The 16,986-nt window shown below is 41.7% G+C and overlaps 1 protein-coding gene across 1 annotated transcript in view; it reads left to right on the top strand.

The window, feature by feature from the left end:
• Nucleotides 1-16,768, top strand: part of SACK1D (scaffolding CK1 anchoring protein D) — a 58,665-nt gene extending 41,897 nt beyond the window's left edge. Inside the window, exons 2-4 of the mRNA XM_086932267.1 lie at nucleotides 8,190-8,357; nucleotides 12,167-12,291; nucleotides 15,303-16,768. Of these exons, the coding sequence (XP_086788393.1) occupies nucleotides 8,190-8,357; nucleotides 12,167-12,291; nucleotides 15,303-16,299 (1,290 nt within the window). The 3' untranslated portion in view covers nucleotides 16,300-16,768. The remainder of the gene's footprint in view (nucleotides 1-8,189; nucleotides 8,358-12,166; nucleotides 12,292-15,302) is intronic.
• Nucleotides 16,769-16,986: the final 218 nt, after the last annotated feature.

Raw genomic sequence — 16,986 nt, forward strand, 5'->3', positions numbered from 1 at the left:
TCTCAAAATGAGATTAACCAGATACACAGGCCCAACTACGTACATGTGTTCTCTGAAAGCCCTCAGACGAACAACGGAAATTACCAATACCAATTCTAAAAACAATAGTGCTATTAGCATAGACACATATTGAAATCTGTCGGTCATTACAGGCGGAGGGAAAATACAGGTTAGGCTGTCCCTACCCTGCTCTAGATGGTATCCCTACTTAACCAGGTCCCAACCTATCAAAAGGTGTCAGCAGTGAATGACCCCCAAAGGAAGTCACCCACTCTCAGTCTCTTGGTGAAAACCTAAAGTCCTCCAATCATGGCCCCTCTCTGCCTACCCATCCGCTCTCTAAAGGGTCCTCAGGCTTCTGCTCTAACTCCACCCAGGGGTGCTGTCCCTAATACAAAAACACAACAACCTTTAGGACGCCCCTCGCGAGACGCCCCTCACGTGGTGTAGCTTCTGGCTTTTTCCATGATGAGGCCTTGTGGTTAGAGTCGACCTTGTTTCTCAGACGCTTCTCCGGCCCGCTGATACCCCTTAAACATTCCGGAACCCTCCTCCATGTCTGGTCCATTTCAAGAACAGGCTTCTATTCATTATTAATAATTGAATACCCCCTTTTCTCTTCCAGACAGACATTTGGAGCCAAATCCCAATTCTCATGGTTTTCCAACCGCGTTGCAACATTCCCCGGCCCAGACTAATATGTGTAAATCAACGTTTAAGGCTTTCCAGCTCTACAACAGTTTTATAATATTCAACTTCTTCTTTAATTGTTAGCATGTTAATACTCTTATTCTACTGATTAAGTAAACACATCTATAAATCAAACCTACTCATTATTACTAAACATTAGTGCAATCCACATTGTGCAATTTACTCTCCTTTCCCCTCCCTCTTAGCTCTGGCCCTGAGGCCTACCACGTTCAACGTTTCCGTATGCCATTTTACATTTTAGCAGCTACACAACATGGATTCAGAAATAATCACGTTTAATAAACCTTATTACTACACACATTTCTGTATTAGTTCCACTTCTATTTAAACTTCTATATTAACTACACATCAGAATATAACTGTGGCTACTATCAGCACTCATGGCATTTCTCTTCATGATTTGTGCTTACTACGTGTAAGTGTGATGCATTTCTACATTTTGGTCAGTTTGCGCTCTCTCATCATCATAAGATACACGAAGCTAGTCAGACTTTTAGGTTCCCGACCGACAGATTTCAAACACAGCATTAATTCAAACCAGTCCAAAGCACCCTCGGGCGAGACTCTACGGACATTTATCCAATTGAACTGGCCGAATGCTCCGTAACGAGATGTGGTGCAGGTGAGCCCCGCGCTACTTGAGAGGAAGGGGCATATCGAATATAAGGACACTGTGAGACTGCAACAACGGAGGCATCTGATGAGGCTACCGCCGAAACGCGTCATGCCAATAATTATTTAAGATTCCCTGGAAGCCCTGCCGTGTCCCCTCATCTTTTTCAACTGAGAAGGATAGCTGCGGACATGTTAGCGTGTACCCAGTGACACGCAGAGGGGGCCCTTCCAGAAGTGTTCTTCCAGGAGTGTTTAGGGTTCAGTGGCTTAACCCAGACCACCCGCAACCCGATGGAGGCAGATGGTTTGCTGCCAGCTGACAGTCCGTGACACACATGGAGAGACAAAGTTACTTTAATGGCGTCTCCAAGCCTTACCAACAGAGGGACTGCGAGGTTGGAAGTGCAGGGCCCAGGAATCACCGGACACAGCGTTACAGACTCAAGCTGACCACTCTCCATACACAGACACTCACTTTGAGAAAGACAAAACCCAGCTGTGTGGGAGCATTCGTCCATGCCGAGAACAAACTGCATGATTGGATCTGCAGTCCTTACCATGAACTGGCCGAGTGCTCCGTAATGAGATGTGGTGCAGGTGAGCCCCGCGCTACTTCAGAGGGAGGGGCATAACGAATATAAGGACACTGTGAGACTGCAACAACGGAGGCATCTGATGAGGCTACCGCCGAAACGCGTCATGCCAATAATTATTTGAGATTCCCTGGAAGCCCTGTTGTGTCCCCTCATCTTTTTCAACTGAAAAGGATAGCTGCGGACATGTTAGCGTGTAGCCAGTGACACGCAGAGGGGGCCCTTCCAGAAGTGTTCTTCAGGAGTGTTTAGGGTTCAGTGGCTTAACCCGGACCACCCCGCAACCCGATGGAGGCAGATGGTTTGCTGCCAGCTGACAGTCCGTGACACACACGGAGAGACGAAGTTACTTTTACGGCGTCTCCAAGCCTTACCAACAGAGGGCCTGCGAGGTTGGAAGTGCAGGGCCCAGGAATCACCGGACACAGCGTTACAGACTCAAGCTGACCACTCTCCATACACAGACACTCACTTTGAGAAAGACAAAACCCAGCTGTGTGGGAGCATTCGTCCATGCCGAGAACAAACTGCATGATGGGATCTGCAGTCCTTACCATGAACTGGCCGAGTGCTCCGTAACGAGAGGTGGTGCAGGTGAGCCCCGCACTACTTCAGAGGGAGGGGCATAACGAATATAAGGACACTGTGAGACTGCAACAACGGAGGCATCTGATGAGGCTACCGCCGAAACGCGTCATGCCAATAATTATTTAAGATTCCCTGGAAGCCCTGCCGTGTCCCCTCATCTTTTTCAACTGAGAAGGATAGCTGCGGACAAATATATATTTACAAATTTATTGCTTTCTGGTGGTTGAGGTCAATCCGCCATGAAATTTGATGTTTTCTAACAAGTGTTAGTCATTGATCATAAACCATTAGTTAACTGGTAAATTTGATGAAGTTTAATTGCCCACTTGGGCTGAATCTTGCATCTAAATTGTGGCATTACTTCATTTATTTAAAATATTTGGCCATATGGATGGGCGCGAGTATTTTGCGTTTTCTGGCTTTAATATGCATTTAAAAATGTTAACTGTTTTAGGGTTTATGTAAATATGATTATGTATTTGTGTTTGGAAATTTACCCCGTAATGAATGTATTTTTTCTGACGGAAATGTGCACCACAGAAGCCCGTGCTAATCTGTTTTTCAATTCTACTCTTTTTCATGTCACGTGATGTATCACGTGACATCTATGCACTTTAAATGTTTGTATGTTTTTTGTAAACTTTAATCGTGACCAAGCCTGCTGGGTCAGGCGAAACGCGTTGATAAGCGACAAGGACTGAAATAAAAAGAAGTTTTCCACCACGGTGCTGTCGTCTCCTCTACAGATTGATTGTCGAGGTTGCGTTTGTAAAATATATATATATATATATATATATATATATATATATGTATATATATATACATACACACATTTTAAAAAAAATTCTTTATACACCATCTTTACCCGTGATTTCATATGCAGAGTTGCATGGGGGTGATGGGAAGAGGGGGAACCGGAGAAATAATGTGCAGTATGGGGAACCTTCGCGTTTACGTGGGAGGGCACTAGCCTCTTATATAATTAAGGTTCACAGTTTTCTTTTTTTCCTGAATTTTATAGATAGATACAGACAGAAAACAATGTGTTTTTCCTGTCTGCATCTATTTTTTTAAACAGATACATACTAAAAATTGTGCTTCTTAAGAAAGTCTCTCCACACTGTCTTAAAATAATTCCAGGTAAAAGCTGAGCAGATAGACAGAATGGGGAGTTACTAAACAGGATCAGATTTCCTTAAATACAGGCATATGTTAACATATATTTCTAGTATAACACTAATATGCACCTGTACTTGTGTGTTATGTGTGGCAGCTTAATTTGCTAAATCAGGAAAGGCATTCACGTATGACTGCACATTTAAGGGGCCAATTATTATCCTGTTCAAAAGGGATCTGAATTCAGGTTTGCCAAATGCGATTCAGGACCCTTGGTGTGGACCGAATCGTACACAGTTCCCAACGACCAATTACGATGCTCGTGAAGAACCGGGTTTTAGAACCCAGCAGCGCCAGGGATAACGCTCGATGTCTTCGGGTTCCCCTGCCTCGGCAAACAGAGACACAGGACACTTCTTGATGACGTCAAAGCCTAAAGTTTATTGGCTGCAACTAGGAACAGAGGTCTACGAAGCAATACACGGGTGGTTCGCTAGAGACTGCACAAATTCAATGAGCGGAGCATGGTCTTTTATGCCAAAAATCACATTCCAGGCTAGTATCCATTACATAAAAAGTGACCAATAAGAATGTGACATTTCAAAAGTAGCGCATGACGACAATCCCATTTTCCGTTGTCCAGCCCACCAGAAATGACCAAGCACATTCCAATATCCTGTTTGATCAGGCCGGACAAACCCATCATAAAGACCTCAACCCAAATCAGTGATTAGGCCATAAAGGAAGGAACAGAAACAGATGAGAAGCAAGATAGAAGGGTGGGTGCATGTACCGTAAACCCAGCAATGTCCTGCTCTTTGATCTTTATCTGACCAGCTGTTTAACAAGGAACTGGCTCAGCGAGGTCAGCCTCGGGCAAGGGAGTCAGTTCGGCCAGGTCACACGAGTCAGCTAAGGTGTACGTGTCCCAAGCACTCGTTCGGCCATAGTCATCGGCCTATGTGAGGGCAACCACACAAAATGGAACCCAAGGGTTCAAACGAAATCCCTGAATACGTAGTGTTCTCATTGATCGATTGTTACGAAAACACTCGTACACACCGCACTCGTGATTTGCGGTCCGCTGATACCAAAATCGTCTATATCCGACGACCTTTATTGCACGGGTTCAGAATCTACGAACCACAGACCCTCAAACTACGGAACTACAACCGTAAACCAGTAGATCTGTCCAATTTGGTTCTGAAAGGCACTCGGATAGGTCGATTATTTCGGAGTCGAATCATACAGCTCTATGGACTTGTTTTCCGAGCGGGCGATTATGATGACCAATTTGGAACAAGTGTTCCGAATCTGTTTCTCCAGACTGAATCGGCTACCGGAATCTGTCTTTGGGGCCCGTAGCAGGCCCCCCTTCACCCAGGACCTTCCGAATCTGGCTAGTGGGGTTACCCAAGGGACCCCTCTTTCTAATCATGCTATGGGTGAAAGGTGTTCTCCTGCCACCCCTTACTTCAATGGGAGCCTATGTTCTCCTTCGGAACACAGGCTCCCATTGAAGTCAATGGGAGTACAACCAAATCGTATCCAGAAGCATCCGTATACATCCAAATCGCTTGTTTGGACTCACCCAATCCGAATCGTTGGGAAAGAATTTTGGGACCAATTCGATAGGAATGCTTTCAGACAAGATCATAATCGGCCCCTAAGAGTTAAATAAATGTGGATATATACCATTTTACAACTCCATTTGTTCTTAAAACACAAAATAAGTATGGCTAAATACCAATAAGATGGTCCAAAAATAAATATGGATAAATACAGACAGAATTTTAAAGAAATATATACCATAAAACCCGGTGCCCAATATATATTAATTTCCCTTTTTAGTATCATGTTTTCATGTCCAGCTTTTTTGTGCTTCATGGAACGTGAAAAAAATCCCAAAACTTTACGGTACAAAAAACAATTACATCTCCACAATGTATAGTGAGGAGATATTACAATGTTATTATATGAGATTTATCTGCACATTACTAAAATTGAGAAACAATATCCACTGTGTTATATCAACACTTTCGATCTCCTGTGCAGAACAGTGATTTCGAAAGAGGAGGCTCTCTGATCCACAAGCCTTAAACCTGCGCCTTAGTGGAAACCCATAATAGATCACAAACGACACTACTCATACTTGGAGCTGAGCCACAAAAATTTAATAAACTTGATGTTATGCACATATAGCACAGTCTAATCAAACCTGCCAAGGGTATTTTTTGGAGATCTCAAATAATGTTCCATGTTCTCTTACAAAAAGTCACTATTAGACCCGAGATTGGGTTTCCTTATCCATCCTAAACCCTTTTTTTCACCTTGGCACTTATTAAATTGATGATGAAAATACAAAATTTACTTGTATGGAGAAAATGCATTTGTGTACGTTTTAACTCATATTTATCCCGAAAAGTAACTAGTGTTTTTCAATGACATTCTACATGATGAAGGAGAAAAACATTTCTCCATGAAAAAGGACGGTGATGTTAGCGATGACAAAGAGAAGCAGATGCAAATTATACAGATACAAATGATGAAATATGTATGTACTATATGATGAAAGCCTGTGTTGAATTGATACAAAAAGACTATTGTAATGTTATATTGGAATATCTCCTAATCAATGAGAATCTGTTGTCTTGATAAGTCTACTGTAAGATCATGAAAAGCGCTTCTGTGTCAAGACAAATATGTGCCAAAAGAGATGCAATGAAGAATAGAATTATTACAATCTAAGGGCCTGATTATGATCTTGGCAGATGGGATAGTCCGTGACAAACATAACGGATATCCCGTCCACCGTATTACAAGTGCCATTACATCCTATGGAACTTGTGATATGGCGGGCAGGATATCCGTCACGTTTGTGACAGAGTATCCCATCCACCAAGATCGCAATCAGGCCCTAAGTTCCTCACCAGGGGCCCGAATCACAGAATGAACTTAAGACTCAATCCTAAACTTACTAATGTTTTGGTATTCACAGATTGCACTTACTACTTTTGGTATTCATAGAATGAATTTACTACTTTTGGCATTCACAGAATTAACTTACTCATTTCGGTATTCACAGAAGTTAGGACTCCTAACTTTAGGACTACTAAATGCCTTCTGTGAATACCGAAAGTCCTAAAATTACGTTTTTTCAATATTTAGTAGTAGTAAAGTTAGGACAACTAACTTTAGGACGCCTAAATGCCTTCTGTGAATACCGAAAGTCTTAAAATTAGGATTTTTCTCAATTTAGTAGTAGTAAAGTTAGGAGTTCTAAAGTTAGTAGTCCTAACTTTACTACAACTAAATTGAGAAAAATCATAATTTTAGGCCTTTCGGTATTCACAGAAGGCCTTTAGGAGTCCTAACTTTGCTACTACTAAATTGAGAAAAATCCTAATTTTAAGACTTTCGGAATTCACAGAAGGCATTTAGGAGTCCTAAAGTTAGTAGTCCTAACTTTACTACTACTAAATTGAGACAAATCGTAATTTTAGGACTTTTTGTATTCACAGAAGGCATTTAGGAGTCCTAAAGTTAGGAGTCCTAACTTCTGTGAATACCGAATTGAGTAAATTCATTCTGTGAATACCAAAAGTAGTAAGTGCATTCTGTGAATGCCAAAAGTAGTAAGTTCATTCTGTGAATACCAAAAGTAGTAAGTGCAATCTGTGAATACCAAAACAGTAGTAAGTTTAGGATTGAGTCTTAAGTTCATTCTGTGAATCGGGCTCCAAGAATTTAATCTCTTTCGAACACAATGATAATAGTTACCCCTCACTTCAGCAAATCAAGAACTGTGAATTACTTCTCCCTATAAAGCGTCTTCAGGTTATTCAAAATGCCGCAGCTAGGCTGCTCCTTCATCTCCCAGAGCGTACAAGCATGTCAGAACATTTGAAGAAATTGCATTGGCTGAAGATGGCCAATAGAGTGAAATTTAAAGCACTCTGCTATATGTTTCGGATCAATGTGAGGGAAGCACCTACCTATTTATTTCGGTCTATGTCTCAAGCCAAATTTGTTGTCCCCAGGTTCAAACGAGCACGCTTGGGCGGACACTCATTCACTTATTTGACCCCAGTTCTGTGGAATTCTCTTCCACTCAAACTACGTCTGGAACCTAGTTACCTCCAATACCGGAGGGGAGTCAAAGCCTGGCTTTTTAATCAGTAGCGTCCACAGCACTCTTTGTTCAGTTAAACAGATCCAAGGCGCCGGGAAACCCTCAGGGTATCTGTTGGGTCATATAAATGTAATAAATAAATAAAGCCACTCTTCCCAAAATCAATGGAAAGTTTGATTTTACTTCTCTCCCTTCATCTCGTATAGATTAATTTTTTACTTCTGTTTTCATTGCATTGAAGAAGTTTTAGTGGTAGCTAAGCACTTTATTCACAGAACTTTGTGTTTTCCAATCCAGTTGACAAGAGGATTGCTCAGTGTGGTGTTGCACTTTATAATCCAATGTGGATGAAATATATTGGGAAGCAATAGCTAAAATTTGCTTGGAAGAATGCCTGCTTGGTGTAACATGATGTTTCTTCTCCCTTGCTCTAGGTTATTGCAGTGGTTATGGATTCTTTCACGGACATTGACATCTTCAGAGACATCCAGGACGCCTGCAAGAAACGGAGGGTTCCTGCGTACATCCTATTGGACCACTCTGCCCTTCCCCAATTCCTAAAGATGTGTGAGCACCTGGGTGTCTCTCCCGAGGAAGAGAGGGTAAGGCCTAAAAAGTAGCTCATCACCTCGCAATGCCATACATTTCCTTCTGTTCGATTAATAAAACCATTCTCTTTGAGCGGTCCTGACAGTGAAAGGAGAAGCAGATAAAATGACTTACCTTCTGAAATGTTTTCATAGTCTAGGAAGTCTGCAAGTGAGTGTTGCTTTCTCTCTAGTGTATCGGTACTCGCTAACATTTCTCTGGAGGGTCACAAAGTACTGTCTGTGGCTTCTCGAGGGCAGAACCGATGCCAGCAGGGAGAGGGTCATGGTGTTGAAAGGTGGGCGTAGATGGTTGCAAAGCAGATGCATGCTAAAGATAAGTTGTCTAGGAAACATTCTTTGCTTCTCTACCTTTCTAGTTTAGTAAACTTGCAAATAAAGTATGCCTGTTTCAAAGTTTTCTGAATGTTCCTGCGCTATCAAGTGAAAAACAGCCCGGTGCTGCTTTTCATCAGGGAGACGTAATTGAAGGCCAGGAGTGCCGCATGTGACCTACGGGAGGTACTTAGAGAATCCCTGCTCTAGTGTATAATATTGCTAGATAGCTGCTAACTGGAGTGCTTTGTCTCAAAATGCCACACACTGGTTAATTTAAAGTCTTACTAAAAATAATATTTGCAACAAACAGATATGTTGTTCATATAACAAGACCACAATATTGAAGGCGCCACTTAATAACATCCAAACACATTGGCATTTTCACTGTTGCACACTGTTTTGTCCAAATCACTGTTGGGTGTGTCTAGTGACTGCTATGAACACTGCTGCCAAGACTTGTTTGTAGTCCCTCTTGATTCACAATACATTTAGTGATATTTTTATACAGAAATTACAATCTTCTTGTGGTCCTAGTATATGTATCTGTAATATTTTAATAATCCCTTAAACACATACGAGTCTAGGTAGTTTACAAGCCTTTGGGGTGAAAACAATTATCAAAAAGAATCATTGTGCTACTGATTTTCAACTATTTACTGACCCAGACTCATCCTTCTGGATAGAGAATATAGATGCATGAATCCTAGGCACATTTCCTAAATTAAATTCTGAATACTATGTGCAATCTTACTAGTTTAATTGGACTCTTGGTGATATCTCAGACCTAGACTCTGATACCAGGCAAATCTCCTTTTACCTTTTCTCCTATGTCAGTTTGGCTTGTTGAGGTTGGAAGGCTGGTGATCAGTTTGGCCGAAATCCCAAAGGTAGGGTTTAATAAATGTATGAGGATTTTCTTCTGCTTTAAGTCCGAGACCTTGTGTGGAAACTATCTTTAACAGCTGGTGGTTTATAATTAGGCAAAAAAAAATCTTTTTTGCCATATGATATCAAGATTTATTTAGATACTGCATTTGTATGGTATGTGTGGATGGTAGTAAGTTAGAATGAATGATAGTGTATGAGTGTAACTGTATTATTATTGCTGTGGTTTTATAATCAAGGGGCTATTTATTATAAAACTGTTGTTGTATTTGTTAAAACATGTATTTTGCATAAAAGTATACACAAAAAGATGTTATAAGAAATGAAAATGCTAAACAAAAAATGATTAAATTCATAAGAGATGAAAATGATAAACAAAGAATAATGACATTTTTAGTTTTGAGATTCTTGTTATATGTGAATAAAATGAAATAAGCAAATCATGTTGGTAATTAAAAGTATATAGGTCTTGAGGGAATCTCTCCAATATTTATTAAGTTCGAGTTCTAACAACATCAGCCAATATATGGGGGGGGGGATACATTTTCTTTCCAGTCTCTCTCTTTCAGATTTATATTCCTAAGAAATGTCACTTCCAATGCGATGGGACTTCAAATCGTTATAGCCTTCCTCTTGCTATTCAGATTGCAATAAACACTTCTGTATTTTGTGCCAACAGGCCAGAGTAGTTTGTAGGTAGTAGTTTGTAGGTAACGTTTTCATTAATATTCAGGTGCATAAGAAATTAGATTTCATGAGCTTCAATGACGATGAGTGTGTGCAATTGCTGTTTCTTTTCAGTGTCAAAATTGGACACAGAAGCCCCTATATGTATGTTTGAGAATGTATGCTGACAGAACAGACGTTTTGCCTTTCTTATGGCTGTAAAGATGCCATGTTGTAACAAATCTTTTATAACAAAAATCTTCACGGTAGTGGCGTTATTTGATACATTTGCTCATTCCACCATATCACCCATAGACTTGTGTTTTTTCACTGATTCAAAGATACCTCCTTCCCAATGCTGACACACCATGAATGGTATTACTATCTTGAGAATACCATCTGCACCGACAGAGTAGTAGTACTTCCTAAACGGTAAAGTGCACATGACTGCACTGCCATGTGTGAGACTACCAATGCCAGACGAGTGGTACTTCATGAAAATACACTTTTTCATTGAGATTTCGAATAAACAACACAGCTTTTATTGTGCAACTACCAAGGCCACTATCGCTAAAGGATATGCTAAAGTACTAACCTTCAGTGTCCGAATTTAGTAGCACCTCCAGTGGTGGCCTCACACAATCATTCAAGAGATGCTACTGCTTGGTGGTCACGCTAATAGTGCCACCCCATGACACCAGATGAAAGGCCACAAAGACTGTAGGTGTGTTAGTGTCAAATCTCGAAAGTTCTTGTGTTTTAAAGATCATTTTTCAGTGGCAACAGGTGAGATGCATTTTTGGGGAAAGATGTGGCCTGGTTTCCTGATCCTAAAACTGTACAGGAAATCTATAGCGCCATGAAACCGCTTGGTTAAGTGCGCTCTACAGATGATTTTAACTTAACATAACATCTACTGAATAATCCTAAACCCGAGAATTTACTTCGAAGCATGTTTTGTAAATGTAAATGTGGGTGTACTTTTAAAGCGCACTGTGACTCCAAGGAGTATCCTGGCGCTGAAGACCGCTGGGGAACCCGTCCTGGTTTTCCCTGTGAGATGGTCCCTTTCTGGGTATTTCCAAGGTGAAACCAGGCATCCCCAGCGTCTGTGGGGGGCCGTTGTAGAGATGAGGCAAGCTTAATGCCCAGAGTTGCCAAGTGTGTTCCCTGGTTAGAGTAGGCCCGAAGCGAGAATTATCGAGTCCGTTTGACCCTGGTCCATGACCCTGCCGCGTCGGGATTGAACCCTGGTCCCGGGCCGTTCTCTGCTTACGGGTCTGCCGTCTCTAACCAGTGAGCCACACCACTCTACTGGTTTCTCTGACAGTGGGAATATAAAAGGATTGTAAATCTGGTGTTTAACTGTATGTGGTATCTTGCACCTTTCTGTAATCTCCTGCACTTATTTCTCGGAAGAGGTGCAATTTTTAGAAGCAATTTCTACTCCATTTCAGACGTACCTTAAGGGGACAGAAATAAGAGAGAATGGCGGGGTTCAGAGAGTGGCTCGGTTTCTTCCTTGCCTCTGTTCACTTTGATAAGCCCAAAAAAACAATAATATCGCAGGAGACTTGCTTATCGTTTCTTGCGACAGCACAATCACCATTCTCTGTATTACCAAACATGCTAACATATGCATGTTTATTCAATAAAACACATGAATAAGGAGCAAGATTGGGTTCACTTTTATTTGCAGAGATTTAATTTATTCTACTGCAAAGTAAAGGTGTTGCTTATGTTACTGTATGCTTTTATACTGCCTTCTTGTTGTACTCACATAAGTCTCTGTAATTATTGCTCACAAAAATATCTAAATAAAAAAGTTAACGCATGCTTGGCATATGTGATCTTATTAAATAAGAACTAAACATTGTATTTCATGTTTTGTAAGGAAGATAGGCTGATCTTTCCAATTTCTTTGCTTTTAACAGCTTTTGAAAATTCGAACCATAACTGGAAACACATACTACACCAGGTCAGGAGCAAAGATCATTGGTAAAGTCCATGAAAAGTTTCTCCTGGTTGATGGGATGAAAGCAGCCACAGGGAATTACAGGCAAGTAAAAGCACCAGACTGAAACATCTGCTTGTGTTGTGCCCCCACCAGCAGGAAAAGCGAAGGGAGGAGAAAGTGGTAGTTTCCTCAACTCTGCAAGCTTTTGTCCATTGCTTTAAATATTCTTATGCCTTGCTCTTGTAGAGGCATGCAGTGCCGCAGAATATAGTAAATTTAAATGTTTTTGTACTTGTATAGCGCACAGCTACCCGCAGTGGGTTCCCCGGCGCTTGTACGAATACTGCAAGGGAACCCTTCCTGGCTTTCCCTGTGAAGTGTCCACTCCTGGGCACTGCCATGGTGCAGACCAGGCATCCCTCGCGTTGTGGGGGCCGTTGTCAAGACTAAGCAAGCTATTGCCCAGAGTTGCAACTGGGACCCATGATCAGAATAGGCACTGAGGCAAGAATATCCAGTCAGGGGAATTATTGAGCCTGAGGCGCGAATATCCAGTCAGGGGAATTAATGAGCCTGAGACCCGCCGAGGCAGGAATCGAACCCTGGTCCCTGGCCAGAGCTCTGCATCGAAGTCTGCCTGCTCTAACCATTGAGCCACACTTCTCCACGTTCCAGTTAGACCCACCCAGTTTTGATATTCTCTCTCCCCTGAGCTAGAAACCACAGTGTTTGCTCCCTCCATCCTGGAACAACACTGAGACATCCTGTTTTTAAAGCAAACCACAACAGTGTCTATAAACCTTTTTATTCACTCCCGCCTTATAAACAAATACTCCTGTTTTTCTTGTGTTTCAAGTCTTACCTGTGCTCACTGTTGGTCACCAGCCTCTGCCAATCCACTCTGCCAACCATGCCCTTCTGGTATGCCTACCAGCCCAGATCTTTGGCAGACCAGAAATGCACAAACCTAGCCTAACTTCTGCTTTAGCCCATCTAATGTGCCAGAATGAAATCCTATCTGTTTTCATAATGTTGCCCTCTGCCTCCCTCAAAGACTTCACAAAAACTAGAGTGAATGCTTACAAGCCTTTAATGTATTTTAAAACAACATATATGAACAACTCACTGCACCGCTCAACCAAGCTGATGGATGGAACAGCTTTTTGAGTAAATGGGAGGAGGCGAGCACCCTACAGTAGTCTGGCTGTATTTCAAACCCTTTCTCATCCTATCCCTTTTACAGCAGCTTACGAGTGATCCCATAACCGCCTGCAGGAAACAACTGTTAGTGATGGTCTATACTGGCAGGCTTGAGCAATAGTCGGTCTAAGTCAAAGATCACCTGTAGAAGAGAGTTCTAAAGAGGCACCCACATACATCTGACTAACATTAAGTAAACACAAAAAGGTACGGGGTGTCTGTAGAGCACACATTTCACATCGACCGGTCTCTTGGCTCTACTGACTGACCATGGATGTTTACTATTGCTCAACTCATTTGTACTCATTTGATCAACCTTGGAAGAATGAAAGGCAGATTGGACCTGTCAGCATATTAACCTGTGATCACGAGCTCCAACCCTGATATCGGCAGTGGTTGAATTACTCCAGTGAACCACCTTAATGGCTCAATGCATCAATTTTCACAGTTTAAAAATCTACACATAAAATATATATTTGGCTCCTAGTTTAAGAAAACATGGTCGAATGGAAACCTTTTGAGGGTAGTAACTATTTAAAGTTACTTGACCTTGATGATCTAGTCTAGTGACAATTTGTTTACTTCTTCATCTTACCTTCAGGCAGAGATGCTCAGTGCCTCTTGGCACATGCGTGGCCAGCACCTTCTATTTCCAGGTATTTTCACAGATCAATCGCACGAACTCCAGAGTGAGCTGGAATGTGTTTTTCTTACAAAGTGAGTTTTAAAAAGGGACAGCCATTGAGCGCCCAGTGGAAACAGGTCTGGAGCCATATCATGACAGGTTTTCTTGACAGAGCCGAGCACCTGTTTTATGTGGCTGAAAACCAATTAATTTAACTCTTAAGGCCAGATGTACAAAGCATTTTTCCGGTCGCAAATGGCTCGATTTGCAGAATCGGGGTGCTTACGACCCGAAATATGCATTTTCAAATGTACAAAATGCGATTTGGTAACTTCATAATGAATCCCATTTGCAATTCCATATTTGGAAGGGGTGTGTTTAGAGCGTCCCTTCCAAATACACAATCAGTATGATATGTATTACTGTTTTGTGACCGAATACCGGGCACAAAGCAGTACCATTCCCTTCCCTTTTGAGAATGTTAATACAATTAAGTTTTTAAGAGCAGGCAGTGGTCCAGGGCCTACTCTTTAAAAATGAAACTTAAAGGTTTCATATTTTTTCTGTTAAACGCATCTGCATTAAAAAAAATGCTTTATTAAAAAGCAATCAGACATGGTGGTCTTCTGACCTCAGCAGACCACCATCCCTGTGATTCCTAATGGGTTGCAAACTGCAACCTACCTTATTAATATTCATGAGGTAGGTCAATTTGTGACCCACATGGAATCCCTAAATGAAGCTCCGTGAGTTTCATACATAAGGAATGCCGATTTCCTAATTGTGATTCGGAGAGAATTCGAAATTATGAAATTAGAAAATCTGCATTCCTCATTTTTGTACATTTGGCCCATAGTGCTTTATTTTCGTTTAGTACAGCTTGGAAGTAGTGAGCAAAGTTTGCCTCTTTCGGTTTATGAGCTGTGCTGTCTGAAAATAAAGTACTAAATATTATCTAAAGGAATACACGTTATGCACTGCAGGCACATACAACAGGCACTGCTACAAAAATAGCCCATTATGATACCACCCCTGACGTTTTAGTTCCACATTTGGTGCCCTGGTTGTGCCAAATTGCAGTTCCCATGTGGTACTGCATATCATCTTATGATTGTTGTGCTTCAGTTAGATCAACTGATACAATAAAACCAATAGCATGCTCAAGCTAAGGAACTAATTTATTAACATTGGGTACATCTTGTTTATATTTTAAGGGCATATTTGGGTAGTTTGTTAATGTAATGTATCTTAAATCCATTATAAAGTCATATTTTTTGTTTGTTTGCAGTTTCACCTGGACTGATGGCAAATTAAACAGCAGCAACGTGTTGGTGTTGTCAGGCCAAGTGGTGGAGCACTTTGATCTACAGTTTCGGATCTTGTATGCTCAGTCAAAGGCCATCAACCCAAAACTTATTGTGAGCTCCAAAAGCCTTGGGACCTTTGAACACTTGGTCGGCAGGAAGCTCCCACCTAGGCCATTTGTCATGAGTAATTTCCTCAAATTGGAAATGGCCAAGTTATCGAGCACCCCCAAAAAAACTGAGGAGCAGCTTGCAAAAAATGGGGCAAAACCATCTTGCGTGTCTGACACATCCATCACATCTGTTGCTGGAGAAGAAGAATGGCTCCGTGACCGTGATCTTGTCTTAGACATCAGGGAGACCGCCACCATGTCTACACAAACCGAGCCATGGGAAGAAGGGACCCGTGTGGAGGTTTCGAATGCTGGAACACAAACTATGGTGGCTACAATGGCAACAGCTACACAGACCCAAGTTGCAGCCAAAGTGGCTAGCACACAAACGTTGGTGCAGGCCAAAACAATCACAACCCAGACAGAGATGGATGAGGGCTTGAAATATTCCTTGGAGCAGAGGAACCGAAATATGGAGCAGCCTCGGACGTATGGGAGGTCATCAACAGCCTCCTCCTCCTCGTCTTCATCAACGTCTACAGTAGGGTCAACCAGCTCAACCAGTTCACATTCCTCCCTACAGTCAACAGACTACCTAGGATTTGGTAAATATGCTGGAGTCCATCAATCAGATTACACTTTACGAGACTGTTTTAAGAAACTAGCCAAAGAAAGGCAGTATCACTACTCCACCATCCGCTCCAAACTGGACCACATGGTTTCTATACTCTCGAAGCGGAATCGCATGGCTGATACTTACTTGGGCCACAGCCAGACTGCTGCCAACTACACCCTGAGGAGAAGGAATGAGCTCCATGGCAGCTTTCTCAGCCTCAGGGATGTTCAACTCTATGCACCTGGCAAGTGACCGCTGGCCAATTACACTGCACTGGAGAACAATCACACTTCAGAACATTTCCTTGTCTTGCTGCTGCTTTCATGGTGCTTACTACAAGACTTGCTTATGTTTGTAGGTAAAGCACCTCTACAGTAACCATTGAACTCCTTAAAGTGAGGTTTTTGGACTTCCTTTTACAGTGTGCCTTAAATTTAAAACGTTATTATGCACTGATGTTGCAAGGAAAGGTTTCAAGGTGTACCAAAGACAGACCTGACAAAGTGTAGAAATGTAGCGCGATCTGCAGCTGCCTTTTTGAGAGAATTGCCTAAATTAGGCGGGATCTTTCTTGATCATCAAAGGTATATTTTAGTTTAAACAAATGGACATGCATACAGTTTGCTTATTATATGATTCAAGTGTAACCACTTGTTTAAAGCCTTTGGAATATTCTTGGTGCGCCTTAAAATAAATAAACAGAATTGCCTGGGAAAGGGGACGGGGCAAATAAGTTTTTTGTGATTCATCTATACCTCTGACCTACTCTTAATTAATGTGAGTACTGCAACTCCCACAGCTAACCTGCCCTCAACTGAATGCTGAAATGTGGCTGTGGTACCAATATAGAGAAGACGAGAAAGGTGGAATTGGTGTCACCTTTTTCCTTCTCTCTTTTTAGCACAAATCAATCCTCGATTGGAGGTCTAGATAAAAGAT

This window comes from Lissotriton vulgaris, chromosome 7 (assembly GCF_964263255.1).
Source record: "Lissotriton vulgaris chromosome 7, aLisVul1.2, whole genome shotgun sequence".
In the NCBI taxonomy this organism is placed as follows: Eukaryota; Metazoa; Chordata; class Amphibia; order Caudata; family Salamandridae; genus Lissotriton; species Lissotriton vulgaris.